General features: G+C 38.9%; 1 protein-coding gene across 1 annotated transcript in view; it reads left to right on the forward strand.

Moving 5' to 3' along the window:
* Positions 1–480: 480 nt before the first annotated feature.
* The window catches only part of QRFPR (pyroglutamylated RFamide peptide receptor), a 45,275-nt gene continuing 24,204 nt past the window's right edge, over positions 481–21,551 (forward strand). Inside the window, exon 1 of the mRNA XM_042933930.1 lies at positions 481–836. Within this exon, the coding sequence (XP_042789864.1) occupies positions 497–836 (340 nt within the window). The 5' untranslated portion in view covers positions 481–496. The remainder of the gene's footprint in view (positions 837–21,551) is intronic.

A 21,551-nucleotide genomic window follows, 5' to 3' on the forward strand; every position in this document is an offset into this window, starting at 1 on the left:
AGAGGTTTCCCTCTCCCTGAGGGTGTGGGAGGCGGCGTCTGAGCGCCTGAAGCAGGGAGGTGAGTGGCGCGCCGCCCAGTCCCAGCCCCACCCTCCGCGGGCTCCTGGAGCCCGTGCCATCCCTGCAGCAGAAGGCTGGGGAGCCGGAGGCGCGAGGACTCTGGAGCGGCGCTCCTGCATTCCCGACACCGCGGCTCCAAACCTTGAGAGGACCAAGAGAACTTTCTTTGAACTGCGAACAGTTTTGGTCAACGGGATAGCCTCCCATGCTTTGGCTTCCCGCCTCTTCATTGTGGCTCTGATCCCTCGCTGCTTTCCTTCTCGAACCTGCTGGGGTGCAATCGGGAGCCCGTCAGCGCGCCAGACGGCTGTCCGGACCTGCGAGGGTGGGAGGCGGCCGCCAGCCCTGTCCCCTCGCAGCCCCCGCCCCGCCCCGCCGCGCAGCGGTGCTCGCCCGGGGTAGCTGGCTGTGCCTGGCGCTCCGGCAGAGCGCGGCATGCAGTCTCTCAACATCACCCGGGAGCAGTTCTCCAGGCTGCTACGGGACCATAACCTGACGCGCGAGCAGTTCATAGCGCGCTATGGGCTGCGGCCGCTTGTCTACACCCCGGAGCTGCCGGGGCGCGCCAAGCTGGCCTTCGTGCTCACCAGCGTGCTCATATTTGCCCTAGCGCTCTTTGGCAACGCGCTGGTGGTCTATGTGGTGACCCGCAGCAAGGCCATGCGCACCGTCACGAACATCTTCATCTGCTCCTTGGCGCTCAGCGACCTGCTCATCGCCTTCTTCTGCATCCCGGTCACCATGCTACAGAACATCTCTGACACCTGGCTGGGGGGTGAGTCCGCGAGCGCACCTTCTTCTCTAAACTCCAGTCTGCCAAGGGACTCTTCCCGCCCCCTCTATTCCTTACATTTCTGTCTCTACCAAATGAATCCAGTGCTCCTTCTTAGAACTTCCTCACTTGTGCTCACTTGGAGAGAAGTTTTTTGCCACTTTTAATTCAGCCCAACGTTTCTTTTCCTTGTCGCTTAAAGACATAGTTAGGAAAATGCCTAGGAAACGTACAAGGCAGTGAGGTGGGGAGTTGCACCTCTCTCCTGTTATTTCAGCTCCTTTTTCCATAATTACCAGGATTTTCCCTATTTCCAATAAAAGTAAGATAAAAATATTTCACATAATAAAAGTCTCGATATCCGCTCTTCCTGCATACCTCTAGGCTCACTCCACAGTTGCCTCTGTGGCTTCCAAACAGGTATTTGTAGATCTAACTCTTATATGAGGATTTAAACTATTATATATATATATATATATATATATATATATATATATATATATATATCTTGGAATAGTCCTTCTTTTTAAAGATTGTATTAACAGTCAAGCAGGGAGAAAGAACACAGAAAACATAACATACCCCCTGCTGACTGATAATGAAGGAGACAGCGATTTGTCCTCCTTCCTTAAAAGGGGAGTGGAAATGGCAGAAAAGCCATTCAGAGTCATTGAACTGGGAGCAGTATGTTGAGGTTGAGAAAAAAATACACACTTCACTTCCCTAAATGATTCAGTCTTTCCAGAGACACAGCTTTAGAGCATCCTTGTAATCCGTAAGCAGTATTGTCTTCTATTGTCACCAGTGTTCTTGGTGTGCCTTGGGGAGGAAGCACAGGTTGTGTTGTACCCCATTGTCATGGATGGGTGCATCCTTGAGGCCTCATCAAAATTCTTAGAAAGTGGTTGGAAATACAGAGGGAATGTGAGAGAAATGGGTCATTATGCCTTTAAACCCTGCCATTTCCACTCCTTTGCTACTTCCTTTAAATCTCACTGCGGGTGTTCATTTCATCCTACATTAACAATTTGAGATTTTCTTTCCCTGGCATAGCTTTTTTTCCCCCATTAATTTGCATTGGATTTTATCATTAGTGGGTCAAGAGGCTAAAATCTTTGATTCCCACCTCATCTGTAATGTAAATATTCCCCAAACTAAATTAAACATTAGAGAACATAGCATCCACTTGAGGGTGACACAGTGCAGGAATTTGCAAACTGACTTATGGGTTATAGCCTTTCTTATGCACTCTGATGAAATCATTGTCCTTGGGCATTTTAAAGTTGCCTGGTGCAACTAACTCCGCCAAATTAATGGGTAAACTTTTGGTCATCATATATAACTTATTTTTTGAGGCAATGGTACACGAGTTTTCATTTCTGCATGTTTCTGAAGACAGATTTATGAAGCATATATGTATTGCTGGATGATTATAGCTCTGTTTGTAAAGATAAACACAGTTAAGAAAAGTGGGGTGTTATACTGGGAATTCAAAGACCTGGATTACTACTTTGGCTCTGATACATGTCGATTCAACACATCTGAGCCTCAGTTTCTCAATAAAATATTAGGAATTCTGGGAGCCTGGAAGTGGAATAAAGCAGATGTTTAGCCCCTAGCCATCCTAGGAGATCAAGCCTGGGAAAGATTACAGGGTGGATCTTTCTTTCAGAGGACTTAGGTGGGCGCTGCAAAGATTTTTCTTAAACTTTCTGTTTTCCTTGCTTCCCCGTTCATGAAGGACATTTCACTTTAGGTTCTAAATGCTGAAAAAGAGTAATACATTGGGTATGTATTTTACAGGTTAGTGTGAGGATAAATGTGTTAGTAAAAGTGCTTTGAAGCAATTTATTATTCCATGAAAGTATAAGGTATTAATTCTATTAAGGATTGTTTGATTTTAGGTGGCTTATGTTTATCTGAGACTAGATTTATAGAATAAATATTCTTATAAATCAAGTAAGTAACACCAAAATTGAAGTTCAGGGGAAAGAAGAGAGCTTGCAGAGTTTCTGGAGAAAGTGATGCAAACAGATTTAACCTGTCCTTTATAGGATAGGATAATAATTGCAACACTCCTTTGATAAATTAACAAAAGAGCTTTCAAGGGAATGTAATCTAATAGTTCAAAGTTAATTCACAGTCTATTAGTCCATAAAGCTATTGAGGATCTTCTTTATGGCAAAGCATTTTACCTTGGTAATACAAAAAAATGAACAAAGCTTATCTAATGACTTTTGGGGCCTCAGAGAATATGAAATATCCCAGAATAAGCAAATCTAGGATTTAATAGAAGAGGATCCATTCTGCTGCAAGAGCACAGAAGTCAGGAAGGCTTTACCAAGGACTTTCGAGCTAGATATTGAGGAATGATTCAGATTGTTCCTAGCAAAGGAAGAAGGTTGGAGTGTGTTCTAGGAACAGGGGTCAATCCAAAGTTTGGAGGAAAGGAAAAGGTGATGAATTCCGGGAATGCTGTGTAAGCCATTTCAAGAATATAGTTTATATGTGAGCAATGGTGGGAAATGAGACAGAAGAGTAGGCTAGTGCAAATGGGGAAGAAAAAGTATATTATCAGTTATACTACACCTAAAATATGAATACCCCTCAAATTCCTTCAGAAGTGAAATAGGAAACATAAATGGAACAGCAGAGACCACTAGGAGGAAACAGTGGAGAAGGAAGTCTGCTACCTCCCCTAAAGCAGGCAGGATCCCTGCAGGCAGGGGGGGGTGTCAGATCTTCTTTGGTTGTTGTTGTAGTTACTGCCTTTTTTTTTTTTTTTTTTTTTTTTTTTTTTTTCAGAGAAGCTGGGAATATGGAATGTTATGATCTTGGCATGTAATTCAAATTTAAAAGTAGAATTGTGTAAAAGAACCTCTCTGTGGGTTTGGCCACGAATAATTCATGAACCTCCAGTTTGTGACTTCTCAAAGCCTCCCTCTCAAACATTTCTGACAAAGGTAGAGCTATAAATGACTGTTGTTTTCTTCTTTAGTCCACTTATCTCCCTTGCTAGGGACCAATGTTACCTACTGAGTCAAAGCCTGCATTTGGACAAGATCTCCAGGTGATTCATAAGCACATGAAAATTTGAGAAGCACCACTATAAGTAATGATTTTCAGACTTGGCTGCCTAGAGAACCTCTTGAGAGACTTTGAAAATGATCTGTGCAGGCCCCAGTCCAAATTAATTACATCTGACTCTCTGGAGCCAGCTTGCACTGACTTACAGAGACCATTGTGTTCATCTTTACTCAGTTCCCCATTCAGGGACATCATATTGTTGGCTTGAAATCAGCCATGGTGGAGCTCATGGATGGCTCAGTCGGTTAAGCATCCAACTTCAGCTCAGGTCATGATCTCACCACAGTTCATGGGTTTGAGCCCCATGTCGGGCTCTGTTCTGACAGCACAGAGCCTGGAGCCTGCTTCAGATTCTGTGTCTTTCTCTCTGCCCCTCCCCTGTTCACGCTCTGTCTCTCTCTCTCAAAAATAAATAAACATTAAAAAAAAAAAAAAAGAAGTCGGTCATGGTAGGAGTATTTACACTGTGGACATCAGCAGCTGCAGATCAGTTTCTTTTTTAAAGAAAAAACCCCAAAACTCAAAACCATACAGTTGTCTTCCAGCATACCACTGAGCAAAACTTTGAGTTTCCATTTGTACAGTGGTGACACCATAAATGACAGGTGCAACAAATTATATCCATAAATATTTGGTTTATTTATATGAGTTACACTCAATTTAGAAGATCTTAATTCAGCATCTGAGTTTGCTCAGCATTGAGGAAAGTGTATGTTCAATCCTTCTGTATATCTGGCATTACCATCCTAATGCCAACTCTCTGTGATCAACAGTTGATTTGCTCCCACACTACTCCCCAGAACTTCCGACATGGAGCTGGTAGGAGTAGAGATTCACTGCCCCCAAGAATAGTAAATAGCATTTGCTTATGATTTTTTTTAATCACTAATGTGAGGATGGGGTTTTATTGTCTTAGCAATTAGGAGTCAGGCCTTGGAAGTTCTGTATGCATTCTAGTCACCAATCTGTTTGGTTCAATTTCAGCAGTGAACTTGCCCTTTGTGTTCTTGGCACCACAGAATTTACCTATCCTTATCTGCTGGCTGTTCTTCCTTATTTTGTCTCTTTTTTTCGTTCTTTAATATATTTCTTCGAAATATCTAAATGTTCCTCCAAATTTACTGACAGTATGGTGAAATTTTTTTCAACTAAATTCAGTACAATAGATTTTGCTTCTGAACAATGCTCCAGAACACTTTTCTCTCTTCTCTAGGTGTCCATAAGCTTCTCTTTTTCCTTCTTACTTCGCTTTCTATATATCAGTCTTTTTCTCTATATTCTTTCCTTCAGTGATTCTCATACTTTCTCTCATTTTTTGAGTGTGTGTCACCTGAAGCCTGGTACTCAATCTCTTTTCTTCCATTGTTCATTTCTGCATAGAGGCTACAATCAGGACTCTCCTTTTGTTGGTGATAATTCTGAAACCAGTATCTAATTATCTAATTATTGTAAGCCATAATCTCTCTTATCTGTAAAGTAGGCATTTACACATGGATATCTAATTAGCATCCACCATTCTCTCACCTTACTTTGTCTCCCTGCCCAGGGTCGAAATTATTATTAATAGTACTATGAGTCATTCTTGTATTCAGCATCCTCTGAATATCTGCTGTGTGCACTGGAATATTGTAAGTGTAGAGAAAGCTGTGTCCTTGTGGAACTGCCAGGTTTCAGTTAGAGCAAGAAGGGGGAGGTGCCATTCAAAGAAAACATGGGTGAGGCAGGGGGTTTCGTTGATGTCAGAGATCCAGAGTGCACTATGGAGAAAGCAGGGGGGGGGGGGGCGTGTTAGGGAATGGGACCTTGGGTCATAGTGGGGATATCAAGAGCCTAGATTGGGTCCAGGGGCAAGGGATGGTCTAGGAGAATAGGACTCATGGTGACTGAGATAAAAGTGAACTTAAAACATGAAGGGATTAATTCTAAAGTCTTTCCAGAAGGAGTTGGGAAATCAGTTCTAATCTTACCCTCCTTTATGGTTCTCAGCATTAATAAATTGAGATGCGGAGGCCTTGATGGCCTTGCCAGGAGCCCACAGGTCTCTCTGCTGGCTTTCATCCTGCTGGGGGTGTAGTCACAGCCAGGGGAAGTGTGCACCCAGAGCTCTATGCATCTCCCTGCAATCCTGTTGTGGGCACTGAAAAGAATTTTCTAATGATGACTGGCAAATTGACTAAAAGCAATTACAAAAAAGGAGTTCCAAAAATACCCTAAGTAATGGCAGCCTCACTGGGAGAAGTGTACTTTCACATACACTTACTACATTTGAAGACTACTTGCTTAGGTAAAAAAAAAAAAATGTGAAAATTAATTTTTTCAGTAGCTGATAGGAAAATTCCTATTAGAGCAGTGATTCTCAATCTTGCCAACAGATAGAATCACTTGGGGGAATTCTTAAAATGATGACTGTTCTGGGGCCCCTGGGTGGCTCAGTCGGTTAAGCGTCCGACTTCTGCTCAGGTCATGATCTCGCAGTCCGTGAGTTCGAGCCCCGTGTCGGACTCTGTGCTGACAGCTCAGAGCCTGGAGCCTGTTTCAGATTCTGTGTCTCCTTCTCTCTCTGACCCTCCCCCGTTCATGCTCTGTCTCTCTCTGTCTCAAAAATAAATAAACGTTAAAAAAAATTTAAAAAAAAATGATGACTGTTCCTACCCCTTAGAGATTCTGATTTAATTGGGCTGAATGTGATACCTAGGTACTGGATTTTCAGAAGTTCCTGAATTGTATAATTTGTAGCCAAGGTTGAGAACCACTGATGTAGGGTAAATGTTGACAGCACCAAGGCTTGGGCTATTGTGAAGGTGAAAAGAAATAATGGATGTAAAGTGCTTAAATAGCACAGTGCCTGCTACCTATGCCAGCACACGTTTGCTATGTGTTGTATAAAAAAAAGCAATCGGAATTAGAATGCTTGGAAAATGCAAAAGTAAGCTGCATAAAATGGAATCCAACATGGAACTCTGAGACAGTTCTCCCATTGTACCCAGCCACGTCTTTACTAAAGCCATACACTTTTTTGGAGTCTTTCATGGTGGATTTAGAAAGAAGTCAAAAATGATTAAAATGTTGGGCTGATGTAAGATGAAAGACAAAAAGAATTATTCTCTCACTTGGAGAATGAAACTCTAATTTAACATTTTTAAATAAAAAAAATTTTTTTTCAATGTCTATTTATTTTAGAGAGACTGGCCAACTGTGAGCAGGGGAGGGGCAGAGAGAGAGAGGGAGAGAGAGAGAGAAAGAGAGAGAGAGAGAGACATGGAATCTGAAGTAGGCTCCTGGCTCCGCGCTGTCAGCACAGAGCCCAAGGCAGGGCTTGAACTCACAAACTATGAGATCATGATGGGGGCAAAACTCGGACCCTTAACTGACTGAGCCCCGGGGTGCCCCTGAAACTTAGCACACCCCACAGCAAGGTTTTCAGTGCATGTTACCCAGAGCCATGGTGGCTGGTGTCAGTGTGTATGGAACAGGTGGGTTCCCCGGCTTTATCAAAATAGCCCCCTTCTCTCTTGTTAATAAATGGGGTTTTGCATAACATTTCATATTTGTGAAAAAGGATTTTACTGGAAGAAAGAACTGGAAGGAGGGAGGGTGAGAAAAAAACGAACACTCACTGTACACAACACAGAAATTCAGGTGAGTTTTTAGAGATTTCAGCTTGATAAATTGTGAAATAGGTTATTAAAGGAAATTGTTGAACATTATGTGGTGAAAAGATCTTAATTAGGGGGGCCAGCTCAGAGCAGAGGGATTAGACTGGAACTATTTCATTATTTGATTGGTGATTAGAAAACATCACTTACACATGTTATAATAATTTTCTCTTTTCCTATAGCATTTCAGAAACTTCAGAGTTTCTGGGGGAAATTTAAATATGGTGAAACTGATGTAAAATCAACAGTATTATGGGGCTTTTTAAAAACCTTTTAATGGGAATGATGAAAGCTCTTGACGAAGAGTAGACTCACTAAAAAAAATAAAAGAAAGAAATCAAAGAGAGACCCAATGGTAGTTTGGAACTCAAATGAAAAAATGTGCCAAGGCTAACCTCTGGGTGATCTTCTCTAAAATCAATTATGGGCACACTTTAAGAAGAAAAGATACCATGGTCAAGAAATTCACTAAGTTTTCTTGGAAGGCTGCAGGATGGTAGTAAAAGCAGTGGGATTTGTATGCGTCTCTACGTAGAGACAACAGCATTTCATGGTTAAAATAAGGACACAGAAGGGATGCCTGGGTGGCTCAGTCGGTTAATCATCTGACTCTTGACTTCAGCTCAGGTCATGATCTTGCAATTTGTGAAATTGAGCCCTGTCGTGGGGCTCTGCGCTGACAATGCAGATCCTGCTTGGGATTCTCTTTCTCCCTCTCTCTCTGCCCCTCCCCCCATACACGTGCTCAAAATCAATAAATAAACTTTTTTTTTTAATTTTTTTTAACGTTTATTTATTTTTGAGACAGAGAGAGACAGAGCATGAATGGGGGAGGGTCAGAGAGAGGGAGACACAGAATCTGAAACAGGCTCCAGGCTCTGAGCTGTCAGCACAGAGCCCGACGCGGGGCTCGAACTCACGGAGTGCGAGATCATGACCTGAGCCGAAGTCGGCCGCTCAACCGACTGAGCCACCCAGGCGCCCCAAATAAACTTTTTTTAAAAAGGGACACAAAAGGATTTGGCAATGACAAAACTTGGAAAAATTCATTGGGCACTTAAGAGGCATAAAAAAAATCTCTTTTTCATTTGCTTTTCTAAAATAGAGCTTAGCATGTTCTTTGGCCAGTGGTTGGTTTATTATAATTCTTGTCTGGAACTAGAGAAGCCCATTTTAAACTAACTTAAGAAAAGGAGCGGGCGGCGGGGGGGCGGGCGGGGGGGGAGGTATTCTGACTCATGGAACTGAAAAACTCAGGATTAGGGTTAGCTTCTGGCACAGCTGGATCTAGGTCCTCTGACAGTGACTCCGGAGGCCCACCATCCTTCCTCTCTGTGCCCAGCCTCACTTCCTTCTGTTTTGCAGCTTCATTCTTGGAATATCTTTTTCAGGTAGTATGAAAGATGGTCCTGGAGCTATAGGGTCACATTTTCTTTAAAACTCCCTATCTCAACTCAAATGTGTATCCACAGATAATTTTGTTGTCTTGATTCCTGCTTTAAAATTAAGTATTGATTTCATTTTTTTAAAGTTTATTTATTTTGAGAAAGTGTGAGCGAGGGAGGGGCAGAGAGTAAGGGAGACAGAGAATCTGAAACAGGCTCTGTGAGCTGTTAACAAGGAGCCAGAGGGGTCGGTCTCCTGAAAGGTGAGATCATGACCTGAGCTGAAATCAGGAGTCGGAAACTTAGACGCTTAACCAACTGAGCCGCCTAGGCGCCCCTGAAGATTGATTTCTAATTATTAATTTTTAAGTACTCAAGTGTTTATTGTTCTTATCTATCTAGGCAAGACAAAATTTGTTCTTCTTGTGGCTGTTTCTGAGAAATACATCGCGTATAGTACCAGAAAGATTGTAGATTATTAAGGACTAGTGGAATTCTCCTTAAAATGTAATGTGTTCTTATAACACAGAAGAAATAAAAGAGGTAAAAAGACAGTTTGGTTCAGGGGCGCCTAGGTCGCTCAGGTGACCGACTTAGGCTCAGGTCACGATCTTGCGGTTCATATGTTCGAGCCCCGTGTCCCACTCTGTGCTGACAGCTCAGAGCCTGGAGCCTGCTTCGGATCCTGTGTCTCCCTCTCTCTCTGCCCCTGCCCTGCTCATGCTGCCTCTCTCTGTGTGTCAAAATAAATAAACATTAAAAAATTATAAAAAAAATTAATATAAATCAAAATGAGTAGGTCCTTAGTGTGGACAATACTGGGTTTTAATCCTGTCGCACCATTTATGACTCACAAGTTACTGTACTATTAACTACATTTCCTTGCATTCCATCTGCTCCTATTAGGAGATGTTATACGATGTTATAAGCTGAGAAGTTATAAAATAATGTCTGATGTTGCCCCCCAGTGGACAATGTAGCAGCATACATTACATCAAAATGCAAGATTTACATCATACTATATTTTATCAAAAATATTAATGCATATTCAGTTCTTATGATTTCCCATTGTATTTCAGTATGAAGTATACAATATTTACACATTTCCACCTATAAAACTTTTCACCTATAAAACTTGAAACGAGGTTGAAAGTCTCTTTCAATACATGTAAAAAAAAATATTTAAAAAAATCTCTTCTTTGTAGAATTGAGATGCATTTAATATCTGCAGTGTTATTTGCAGGTTGACAAACACAGTGTTTCATACTGGGACAATTATTTTATTTCTCCTTGCTGTAGCTTCTTCATCTGTAAATTTGGGAAACGTATGCATACTTTATAGGGCTGCTGTGAGAGTGAATGACCCTGTATGTGAAGGACCCAGAACTTAGTGGGCACCCAAAGAAAGGAAGCTAATTGTGACTTACGGCTGCAAATTATTACTATTTAAATGTTAGGGTGGCACCTGGGTGACTCAATTGGTTAAGCATCTGACCCTTGATTTCGGCTCAGGTCGTGATCTCATAGTTGTTGAGGTGGAGCCCTGCATCGGGCTTTGTGCCGACGGTGCGGAGCCCGCTTGGGATTTCTCTCTTCCTCTCTCTCTGCCTACCCCCTGCTTGTGTTCTCTCTCACTCTCAAAAAAATAAATAAACATTAAGATAAAATAAAATAAATAAAATAAAATAAAATAAAATGTAAATTTTATTTTAATTTGGTTTATAGACAATAAGGATGATAGAGTTTAAAAAAAACTGTAATTACAGAATTAATTTCTCAATGACATATGATATGCACTTATATAAAACAACTATAAATAGTCCCATCCACATATAACTTAGTTTTGTTAACAAAGCCTTGAATAATTACCATGAAAATATTTACTTCTATATTCAATGAAAAGTCAAACTAATCATTTGTAGTCTAAACACAGAAAAGAGTACTTACTTTTGTTCATTTCGGAAGCAATAACATATCCTGAAAAGAGGCTTAAGTGGTAAAAGACTTGTTGGGGCCGATATAGATTTTGTAGTTCCTTGCAAGGCCCATGTGTCTTTCCAGGACACTGCAGACCATAGGCACCGTGTTGCCACGCTAGTATTAATACAGACACGTCCTGCTATGCTGGCACAGGGCACGGTTTCTCTTTCTGCAACGGGTTGCGTTTCATCACCTGTTTCTGCCCCATTTGTGCACAGTTTTGCCTACATAGTTAGACCTCATATGCTAGTTTCTGGGATCTGGAGGACAAATTTCTGAAATAAAAAGTTGTCCTGGTCTTTTCCTCAGAAACTTTCACGAGAACAGACTCCTGCATATTTACTCTCAGTGGTTCTGCCCACCTGTGTACTAAAGTTTGGAGCCCTAACACACAACACATATTCCCAGAAGTCCATATTGACTCAGCTTTAGAAGTACTGTCAGGTTATTCTACAGATAGGGCAACATGTGTGGCTTTTTAAAACTTTTCCTCTACTGCAATATCTACAAACAATAAGGGATTTATTTTTTATAAGGAGGAATTTTATTGAGTCAAAATCGAATCCAAGTATCAATATAGACCTAATCCAAGCAGTGATTTCTTCAGTGGATTCTGAGGAAGAACAGTTTTACTTTAAAAAAAAAAAATCAGAGTGATGGAGCTTTGAAAATTAGCACTGGTCTATTGCTTAAAATGAATTAAATGAAGACTTAATGACATAAAACATCACTCTAAGCAAGATCCGGTTAAAATTTTGTATTACCTATAAATAGAATCATTAGGTGTAAAATATAGATCTTCACACTGTGTTTGCAAGATGCAAAAATAGCTGGTCTATTCAATAAACACATTATTCAAATTAGATTTTCAGTGTTGAGGAAATAATACATGTGAATTTTATGACTTTGAAGACACAATCTATTTGCCTGTTTTTGGTCTTCTGCATTAGAAGGTAAGCTCCATAAAGTCAAAGACTTCATCTCTCTTGTTTATCCATCATTTAGTTAATTGCATGGTAATAGTTCTCAGTATCACCTAGTAGCTTCTCAATAAATATTTTTGGATGCATTAAAGTATATCTCCTGATTCGTCATTGTACTAATATTTGAGACTTTTAAGGAATCAGTTGTATTTATTTTCGCAACATGCGGAAGAATGAGATTATATTTATCTTTTGTATATATTTTTGCTTTTTTTTGGTTGCAAGGAATGAAGATTCAATTTACCTCAAATAATTGGAGTATGGCAAGCCTATTTTGTAGTAAAGAATAGAGGGATCTCCTTTGAATTTAGGGACAGTAGCAGGTAGGTCTCATGAAAACTGAAGTGGGATCCAAAGCAGCAGCTATGTGGAGTTCAGCATGAAGAATTCATGAATCTCCAGGGCTCAGCCATGAATGTGACTTTGCTCCAGTCCACCAGTGGACAAAAACTTGCTTATTAAGTCTGATTGCTTTGTACTACCATGGTGTACAATCATTTGGTTTGGTCGATCTTTTTACCATTACATATCTTTCCCTTTCTGCTTTCTATTCTTGGAAAGCTGAATAAATCCTAGGGTTCCAGGTGGCTCAGGCTTGGTACAGTGTCACATTCAAAGAGACTTAGTCCAGTGACCAACACTAATGTAAAATAATTTTGATCAAAGAAATTTTCAAAGATTTTAGTTCATTACTCACAAAATTATTTCTTGAAATCCCTCTCTTCCATTTCATTCAGGTCTTTAATATTACACGTAGTAGTGCCCCACAAAACTTTTTTCACCATGCAAAGATCATGTGTCTTTTCAGAACACCCCAGACTGTACTTCTGCCTCAGTGATATTAATTCAAAAGCTATCACTGACTTGTGCCCTCATCTTGTAATGCAGGATGTCAAGGTCTCTCAACTTCCCTATCCCATCCCAAGGAAGCCTCCCTTGGTTAAGAACATATGCTTCAGTTACCTGTGGGCATTCTTACTACCTACTTCTTTCTATTCATCCTCATCAGTCTTTTCTCAGGTCTCCCTATTTCTATTCCTTCTCTACCCATCTCCCTCCGTCTCCTACCCTCTCCCTCTCTGTCTTTAAATCTCAGTCTTATTTATGCAAATATCCCATCCTGATATGTGACCCCAATTATTACATACAATCTGGTTAATGAAACAGCCCATAGAGAGAACCATCCAGCAGGCATGTCTTTGAGTTAAAGAGAAAAGGGTAGAGGAGAGAAAGAAGCCAGGAGAACTCTTATGCTCATTTTATCCCTGTCATATTTGTTTATCTTTAGATTTTCTACTTTCTCATAACCCTTGTGGCCCCCACTCTTACTCATGACTTTTCTATATATCTATCGGCTTCATCTCACAGTCCTTATTCTGTTTCCTATGTCTTAATCCAAAGAGAAGGAATTTGACTGGCTTAGACTTTGGGCCCAAATGTCAGCAAAAGGCTAGGAGGAATAGGTGGGTTCATGTGACCCATGGGTTCATATGGGGCCACTCCTTCGACAGAGTTGGAGAGAAAAGGCAGTGCATTTGCCTGGCAGGATTGGCCTGAGATAAAATATAGTTTTGGCTCCTTCTTTAGGAAATTCCTAGAGGCCGCAAAATGCACTAGGTTTGCATGGAATCCAGAGAGGTTAACTGACTAATTTATGTCTCTTAAACTATCTGTGAGATTCTCAAATTTTTGGAAGAACAGTTCTCTGTAATATATTTGTGAAGTTATTTCAATAACAATGATGAACATTTCAAGTCAGCTAAGCATGAATCTTGGTTAGTTATTTCAATTGCCTTTGCTTTTTATCCTTTTCAGACTTCATTTTTAAAGGCCTTTCTTATAGTAAATATGTCAAAGAAAGACTTTTTCTGTTTTTTAAAGCAACTCTGTACACTTACACCCATTTTCTCTCTTCCTGGAGAAAGGTATATAGCATAAAGGAAAAAAAAAACTTTTAAAAAGGAAGAGAACTGGGGAAAAACATCCACATTTTTCTAATATTGTCAGAAAATCTTGACTTACAGATGTTACTGACAGATGGGAAACTGACTATATGAGAATGGAATTTTATTATCTTCCATTAAAAACTTTAAGGAAATCTCTAACAGAAAAATAATTATTCAGAGAGAAGCATACAAGTCAAAATTGTATACTGAGCTATTTGGGTACTGCATGGTTTTCATACATCTTTTCAACATGTTTTCAGCTCTAGGTAGTAGCAATGGTGGAGTATTACAGACAATCGAAGGGTTTTTTGTTTGTTTGCTTGTTTTTTTTTTAAGTTCCTGAAATAAAGGGGTAAATAAAAAGTGGCTGCTTCACTGGTAACTAGAAGGAACTTTATCTGGGGGTAAACTGTACTGATTCCTTTAATTTGAAAAGGGAAAAGGAGCTAAGTGTCTGGAAAGAGCCTAAGGAAAGGAGACGCTGCCCCTTTGCTAAAACAGTTCTTCTGCCAGGTGTAAGAGGTCATTAGGTCAAGAGGTGGTAGGACCCACCTCTCGTGGCCCAGTTACCTTGGTAACAAAAATGGGCGAGGAAAGAGCATTCCCTAACAGCAAAATAGAAAGTCTTCAATATACTGTGTACTTTCCTTGCTGTTTAGAATCTGCTCCATGGACCACCAGCAGCAGCAGCACCTGGAACCTTGTTAGAAACTGTCTCAGACCCCATCCTGGGCTTACGACCTATGTGGTCCATATGCACAACGGAGTTTGAGGCTGGTTTATAATATACCATTGCTGTGTTACACTTTTGCTTCTGATGAACATGGGATAGATTCTTTTGACCAAAGGTGAAAGACCATTGAGCACTTTTCATTAGCAAATAGAATGGCTAAATACACCTCTTTGATTACCTATTGTACCATAGAGGCAGTTACTACAGTAACCAGGACTTATGCCATTATTTTCTTCCAAGTCATCATTATACCCAGAAGGGTACAGAATTTTATATACAATCAACTTTATTTATCTGCTTGATTTGTTGTGACAAAAACCAAGCTGATCCAAATTTAATGGGTGAAAATTTCCTGAGTAAGTAAGCTTTTACGAAACTGTTTGCTGTGATTTTTCAGAAATTACATTTTTCCTTAATAAACTTCTAGGATATTGAGTGCTTTTTCTGCTTTCTGTAGCCTAGGTGTGGATTTTCAGAGTGAAATCGATGGGATTTTGTTGTCAAAAGATATTATTTAAATAGATTTTTATAGAATTTTTACCATTTATTCATTTATTCATTCATTTACTCATCCAACTAGTGTTTATTGACTGCCTAGTAGATGCCAGCCACAATGTCAAACTTGAGATACAAGGGTGAACAGTACGCCGTGTAGACTGTGTAAAGATTTTGAGAGACATCAGGCTTCCTGGAAAATACAAGTAGCTCCATAGCCCTGGAGTTTAGCATTCAAAGGGGAAGTGGTGAGAGATAAAGCTAGAGAGAAAAGGAAGACAGATCATGAAGAGCCTTCTACTGCTATGTTAAGGAGTTTGAACTTCATTTTGGAGCAGAGGCATCACTGTTCTAAGGCAGTGAATTTCAGAGTATGAGTTGTAACTTATTAATGAGTCATGAAGTCATTTGGTGAGTCAGGATTAGCAACTGAAGAAAAATACAAATATATTAAATATATTAGAATAGAGAATATCAAAGATCATTTACATAATAAAACTTTTGGTTACATGTGTACACACACACACACACACACACACACACATATATACACACACACATACACACAGTAAGAAATACTTTTATTTATGTGTGTGTGTGTGTGTAATATAAAGGTATTTCTTATTGAGGTGAGAACCACTGCTGGAAAGGGAGTCGGGCTAGAGCAAGTCCAGTTGACCATAAACAGGTTAGACCAGCAGAACTCAGCAGCGCTTTGATTTGGGTGTGTGGCTACACAGTGGCTATACTTTGTTTTGGCCAACTGTCAGGATTGGGTTACTAAACTGGAGGAATTACCGCTTCTCGGCCTTTTGGCTAAGATCAAGTGTGGAGGAATTGATGATGCAATTTATAAGGAACACAGATAATAAAAAAATCGATTTACCTATGGTTGTTAATAAAGTAGTAAGTCTTTTGTATCCATTTTGGAATGTGTGGGTGTAAATGAGACTGACAAAGGCAAATTGTTTAGATTATGCCAAAAGATGTAAGCACTGGCTGAGTAGAAGAATGGCTGTCTTACATATGATTTTTGCCTAGGGCCTCCTAGCTCTCTGTTTGTATTACTGTTACTTATTACTATTTATTAGTAATTTCATTACTATTATTAATAAAAACAGCTTTTATTGAAAAAAAAGTATGGTGTACTCTCTGTGGATAATGTATTTTAATTTTCGGACTGTGTTAAGTTAGATATTAGTAAATTATAGCATAGGAGACCCATCACTCAAATAAAATTTAGGAAAATATTACCCCAATAAGATTCAAAAAACTAGTGTTTAGAAAAACAGGGTGGGAAAGCAATAAGAAATGTGAAAGGTGTAGAGATGAGATGTGGAAAAGAAGGAATGGAGATAATCAACATCTTCCGAGTCTAAATACACACACGGGTAGCTAATAGAGTTGTATTAATTGGGCAAGTAGTGAAGTAATTTAAAGGAATTTAAAAGAAATAACATTGCTGCTTCTAAACCAGTGTGGCACACTGAATACACACTTCTTTTGTAAAGCCTTCACTAATTACTTAAAATCTGTTATCTAGGGGCTATTTTTCATGGTGGCTAAGAGCATAGACTCTGGAGCCAGACTGCTTGCTCCATCATGTGGAATATAGGAATGACCTTAGGGAATTTGGTTTAGTCCTCATTTCTTTCTACAGCTGGAGATGTTAGCAATTCCTACCTTATAGTGTTGCTATGAGGATTTTATGGAGTTTATGGCTTGAGTTAATGCTTGCTAGAACAATACCTGGCATATGGCAAATGCTCAGTAAATATTACTGGAATGGAAGTTAGTGTTTTAACTTTGAACATCATCACTAGTTTCTCAGCCAAAGACATTGCTGGAAGATATAGGACACTAAACAGTGACATAAGAAGAGAGAGCAGGGGAGATCAGAGGTGGAATTTCATGCTGTTGCAAAACTCTAGAAGTTAATGAGAGCAGTGCAGAGAAAGAGATGAAAGGTAACATATTAGTCAGGGCTCTCCAGGGAAACTGAATATGTATATATTGCATATATACACATATATATTATATACTGTATATATATACACATATATATATGTGTGTGTATATATATATATACACATACATATACATATATATGTATATACATATATACATACATATATATACACATACATATACATATATATGTGTATATATACAGTATATAATATATAGTATATAATATAGTATATAGTATGTAATATAGTATATAATATATAATATATAATGTATAATATATAATATATATACTATACTATATAGTATATAGTATATAGTATATAGTATAGTATATATACTATAGTATATAGTATAGTATATAGTATATATAAAGTATATAGTATATATATAATATAGTATATAATATATAATAGTATATAATATATATAGTATATAGTATACAGTATATAGCATATAGTATATACTAGTATATAGTATGTATATAGTATATAATATATAATATATAGTATATATATTTAGCATATAGTATATAGTATAGTATATAGTATATATATGTATATAGTATATACTATATATAGTATATACTATATAATATTATATAGTATATACTATATATGTACATATATAGTATATGCTATATATATATATATATATATATATACTATTATAATTTATTATAATGATTGGCTCACATAGTTATGGATGTTGAAGAGTCCCACAACATGTTGTTTGCAAGCTGGAGACACAGGAAACCCACTGCTGGTGGCAGTTCAAAGGCCTGAGAGACAGAGAATCAATGTGTAGATTCCAGTCCATGTCTGAAGGCCTGAGAACCAGAGATGTCCAGGGAAGAAGAAGAAAATTGGTTTCTCAGCTCAAGCAGGCAGGCAGAGAGCAAACTCAACCTTCCTCTGCCTTTTTGTTCTATTTAGGCTCTCAACAGATTAAATGATGTCCACTCCTGTTGGGAAGGGCCATCTGCTTTACTCAGTTCACCAGTTCAAATGCTGATCTCTTTTAGAAACAACCTCACAGACACACCTAGATATACTGCTTAGCCAGATATGTGGGCATCCTATGATCCAGTCAAATTGACATCAAATTAACAAGAATTCATCTATAAAACATAAACCTCCTTTTACAACTAGTCCTTTCAAGAATAGTGATTCAGATAAAACAGAGAAAGAATAGAAAAGAAGAAAACAAAACCATAAGTCACTAAACATATATTCATTGGCATTATTTTTAGTTATAATTTATTTGAATATGATTATGTATCTGATGGTATGCTAGAGCTAGCTTGCACCAGCTCATGAGAACCACCTGTGTGCATTTCTTTCCAACTCCACATCCACTAATACCATGTTGGTAGTTTGGAATTGGCCACGGTGAGAGTATTTACAGGAGGGATATTCACAAACACTACAAATCATAATCTTTTTTCTTTTTAACTTGGAAAGCTGGTTTTTAATAATTACCAGCATATCTTCACTTGTATCCCTTGTAATGTAGATGATAAACAATAGACAGCATTCTAGGTATTACTTGCCACTATTGGTGTAATGTATATTTTTCTTTTGTCATTTCTCAATTAGATTTAGTTCATTTTTAAATGCTTTTTTTTAAATGCTTATTTATTTTGAGAGAGAGAAAGAGCATTAACGGGAAAGGAACAGAAAGAGAGGAAGAGAGAGAATCCCAAGCAGGCTCCAAGCCGTCAGCATAGAGCCCCATGCAGGGCTCCATCCACCAACTGCAAAATCATGACCTGAGCCCAAATCAAGAGTCAGATGCTTAACTGGCTTAGCCACTCAGGCACCCCAACATTTTGTTTTTGGTTTTTAAATATTTTGATTCCTTTATCCTTATCTGTATCCAAGCAAAATTATTTGGAATACTACTTTGTAATTAAATGTTTATTTGTGGGATATTGTTTAATGTCTGTTCTCTTTCCATGAAGAACAGCTAAGAGTGTTTATATTTTGTTTTAGTCTGAATCCAAAAAGCCTTGGGGCACCTGGGTGGCTCAGTCGGTTAAGCGTCTCTTAGTTTTGGTTCAGGTCATGATCTCAGGGTTAATGAATTCGAGCCCTGCATCTGCATCCAGCTCTGTGCTAACAGCATGGGGCCTACTTAGTATTCTCTCTCTCCCTCTCTCTCTCTGCCTCTCCCCATTCATGTGCATGAGTTCTCTCTTTCTCTCTCTCTCTCTCTCTCAAAATAAATAAATAAGCTTCAAAAAAAGACTTAAAAAAAAGCCTTAAACAGTATATGACCCATAGGTGAATGAATGAACAAATGTGTAAATGAGTGAGAAGATAGAATATAGAATGTAAAATCAGTGTGATAGATTGAGAATATCCCTCCAAGCCCTTCCCACCCCACGCCCCACAGTTAGAAGCTATGTTGGAAACGTAGACCTTGAAGTGAAGGCTCATTCTCAAATACATTTCTACCTCAGTGGTTCTCAAATTTCACTACATATTAAAACCACCTGGGAGCTTTTTAAAACCCTAAGGCCTCACTCATATCCCATAAATTAGATTCCCTCAGTATGAGATTTAGTCATTGATTTCTTTTAAAGATTTCCAGGTAATCCCAACATGTAGCCAAGTTTCAGAACCAGTGCTTCCTAGGGCCTGAAATCTGGGGCTACATCTTAGAATTCCAAGCACACACATATTCCCTGTTTTGGGGAAGGGAGTCTGAATATCTATCTAGAAGTGCCTGCTGACAGTGTAACCAACTGGTGGTACTGTTTCTGTCTTCAGATATGCACTCATTTGCAGTCTGTGTTCATATATTTATCTAATACTTTTATTTACAGCAGATAATTTATCTGTTTAGAGTTCACTTTTGTATATGATGTAGGATAGGCAACTTGGTTTATTTTTCTCCATGTAGAGCTAGTCTTCTTTACACCACCTATAAACAAACAGTTTTATAATTACCCACCGATCTGTGGTGGCCTTTTAATTATAAATCAATTTCCTATCTTCTTCTTAAATTTCTATTTTGAAATGTCTAGTTGCCTATGCCCACACCAGTACTATAGTGTTTGTTGCAAAGGTTATTAACATATCTACATATTGCATAAGGAAAGTCTCCTACTCCTTTAACCTCCTTTTTCTTTCTTTTTTAAATATTTACTTTTGGGAGAGCTCAAGCAGGGGACAGGCACAGAGAGGGGGACAGAGGATCTGAAGCAGGGTCTGTGCTGACAGGCTGACAGCAGTGAGCCCAGTGTGGGGCTGGAACCCACGAATTGCAAGACCATGACAGGAGCTGAAGTCAGACGCTCAACGGACTGAGCCACCCAGATGCCCCTCACCTCCTTTTTCAGAGTTGATGTAGCTATGTATGGACTTTTATTATTCCATACACATTTAAAAATAAGTTTGTCAATTTCCTAAAAACTCCCCCTGGAATTTTGATAGGTATTGCATTCAATTTGCATATTATTTTGGAGATAATTGACATCTTTGCCATGTTAAGTCACTGTATGATATTGTTATATTAATTTTATGTGGTAAAACAGAACATTAGTCCCTCAAAGATTTCCATATTATAATCTCCACAATCTTCTACTTCTATATTACCTTGTATGACAAGAGGGCTTTTACATGGGAAAGGATCTGGAGATGGGGAAATTATCCTGGGTTATCTGGGTGGGCCCAATTAATCACAGGGTACTTATAAAAGGAAGTCAGGAGTGTCAAAGGTAGAGAAGAAATGTGACAAGTGTCAGGGATCAGACTGATGCAGGGCCATGGGTCAGGGAATGTGGGCAGTCTCTAGACATTGGAAAGGGCAAAGAAACAGATTCCCTTCTAAAGCCTTCAGAAGGAATGTAGCCCTAAAGACCCATTTTAAATATCTGACTTACAGAATTGTAAGATATATATTTGTGTTCCTTTAAGACACTGAGATTGTGGTTATTTATTATAGCAGCAATAGGAAAATAACACAACCACCCTAGGCATATATAATAACTCTCCATTTGTTGGGTCTTGTTTGATGTTATTCCTTGGTAACCAAAACTTGATATATTCAGGTATTGGGTGGGCATTTCCTTTCTTTTTTTTGGGGGGTGGTGGTGGTGGGCATGTTCTTTAAGGAAGGTTAGGACCCCTTCCCAGCTCTAGGAGTTGGATTAATTTAGACCAATATTTTAAATTTCATTCTCCTTGTCAATAATGAGTTTAAAAATGGGCATGTGGCCCATTTTGGCCATGGGGTCTGAGGTTTTCCTCATTTTTATAAAGGGCTTATAAAAATATATATACTTTTCTTTACCCTTTTGCTTTTTGAAATGGTCTGAGATACTGCAGTCATTTATTTGGACAAAGGGACAATCCTAAGAACAAAAGCAAAAATATGCTGAGGAAGACAAAGTAACCCAATGAAGAAAACCCAATCTGTGGTGAAATCATTCAGCTGTGGAATTTACCACACTGTTATTTCCCTACCTATGGAATGCCT

The sequence above is a fragment of the Panthera leo genome, chromosome B1 (assembly GCF_018350215.1).
Source record: "Panthera leo isolate Ple1 chromosome B1, P.leo_Ple1_pat1.1, whole genome shotgun sequence".
In the NCBI taxonomy this organism is placed as follows: Eukaryota; Metazoa; Chordata; class Mammalia; order Carnivora; family Felidae; genus Panthera; species Panthera leo.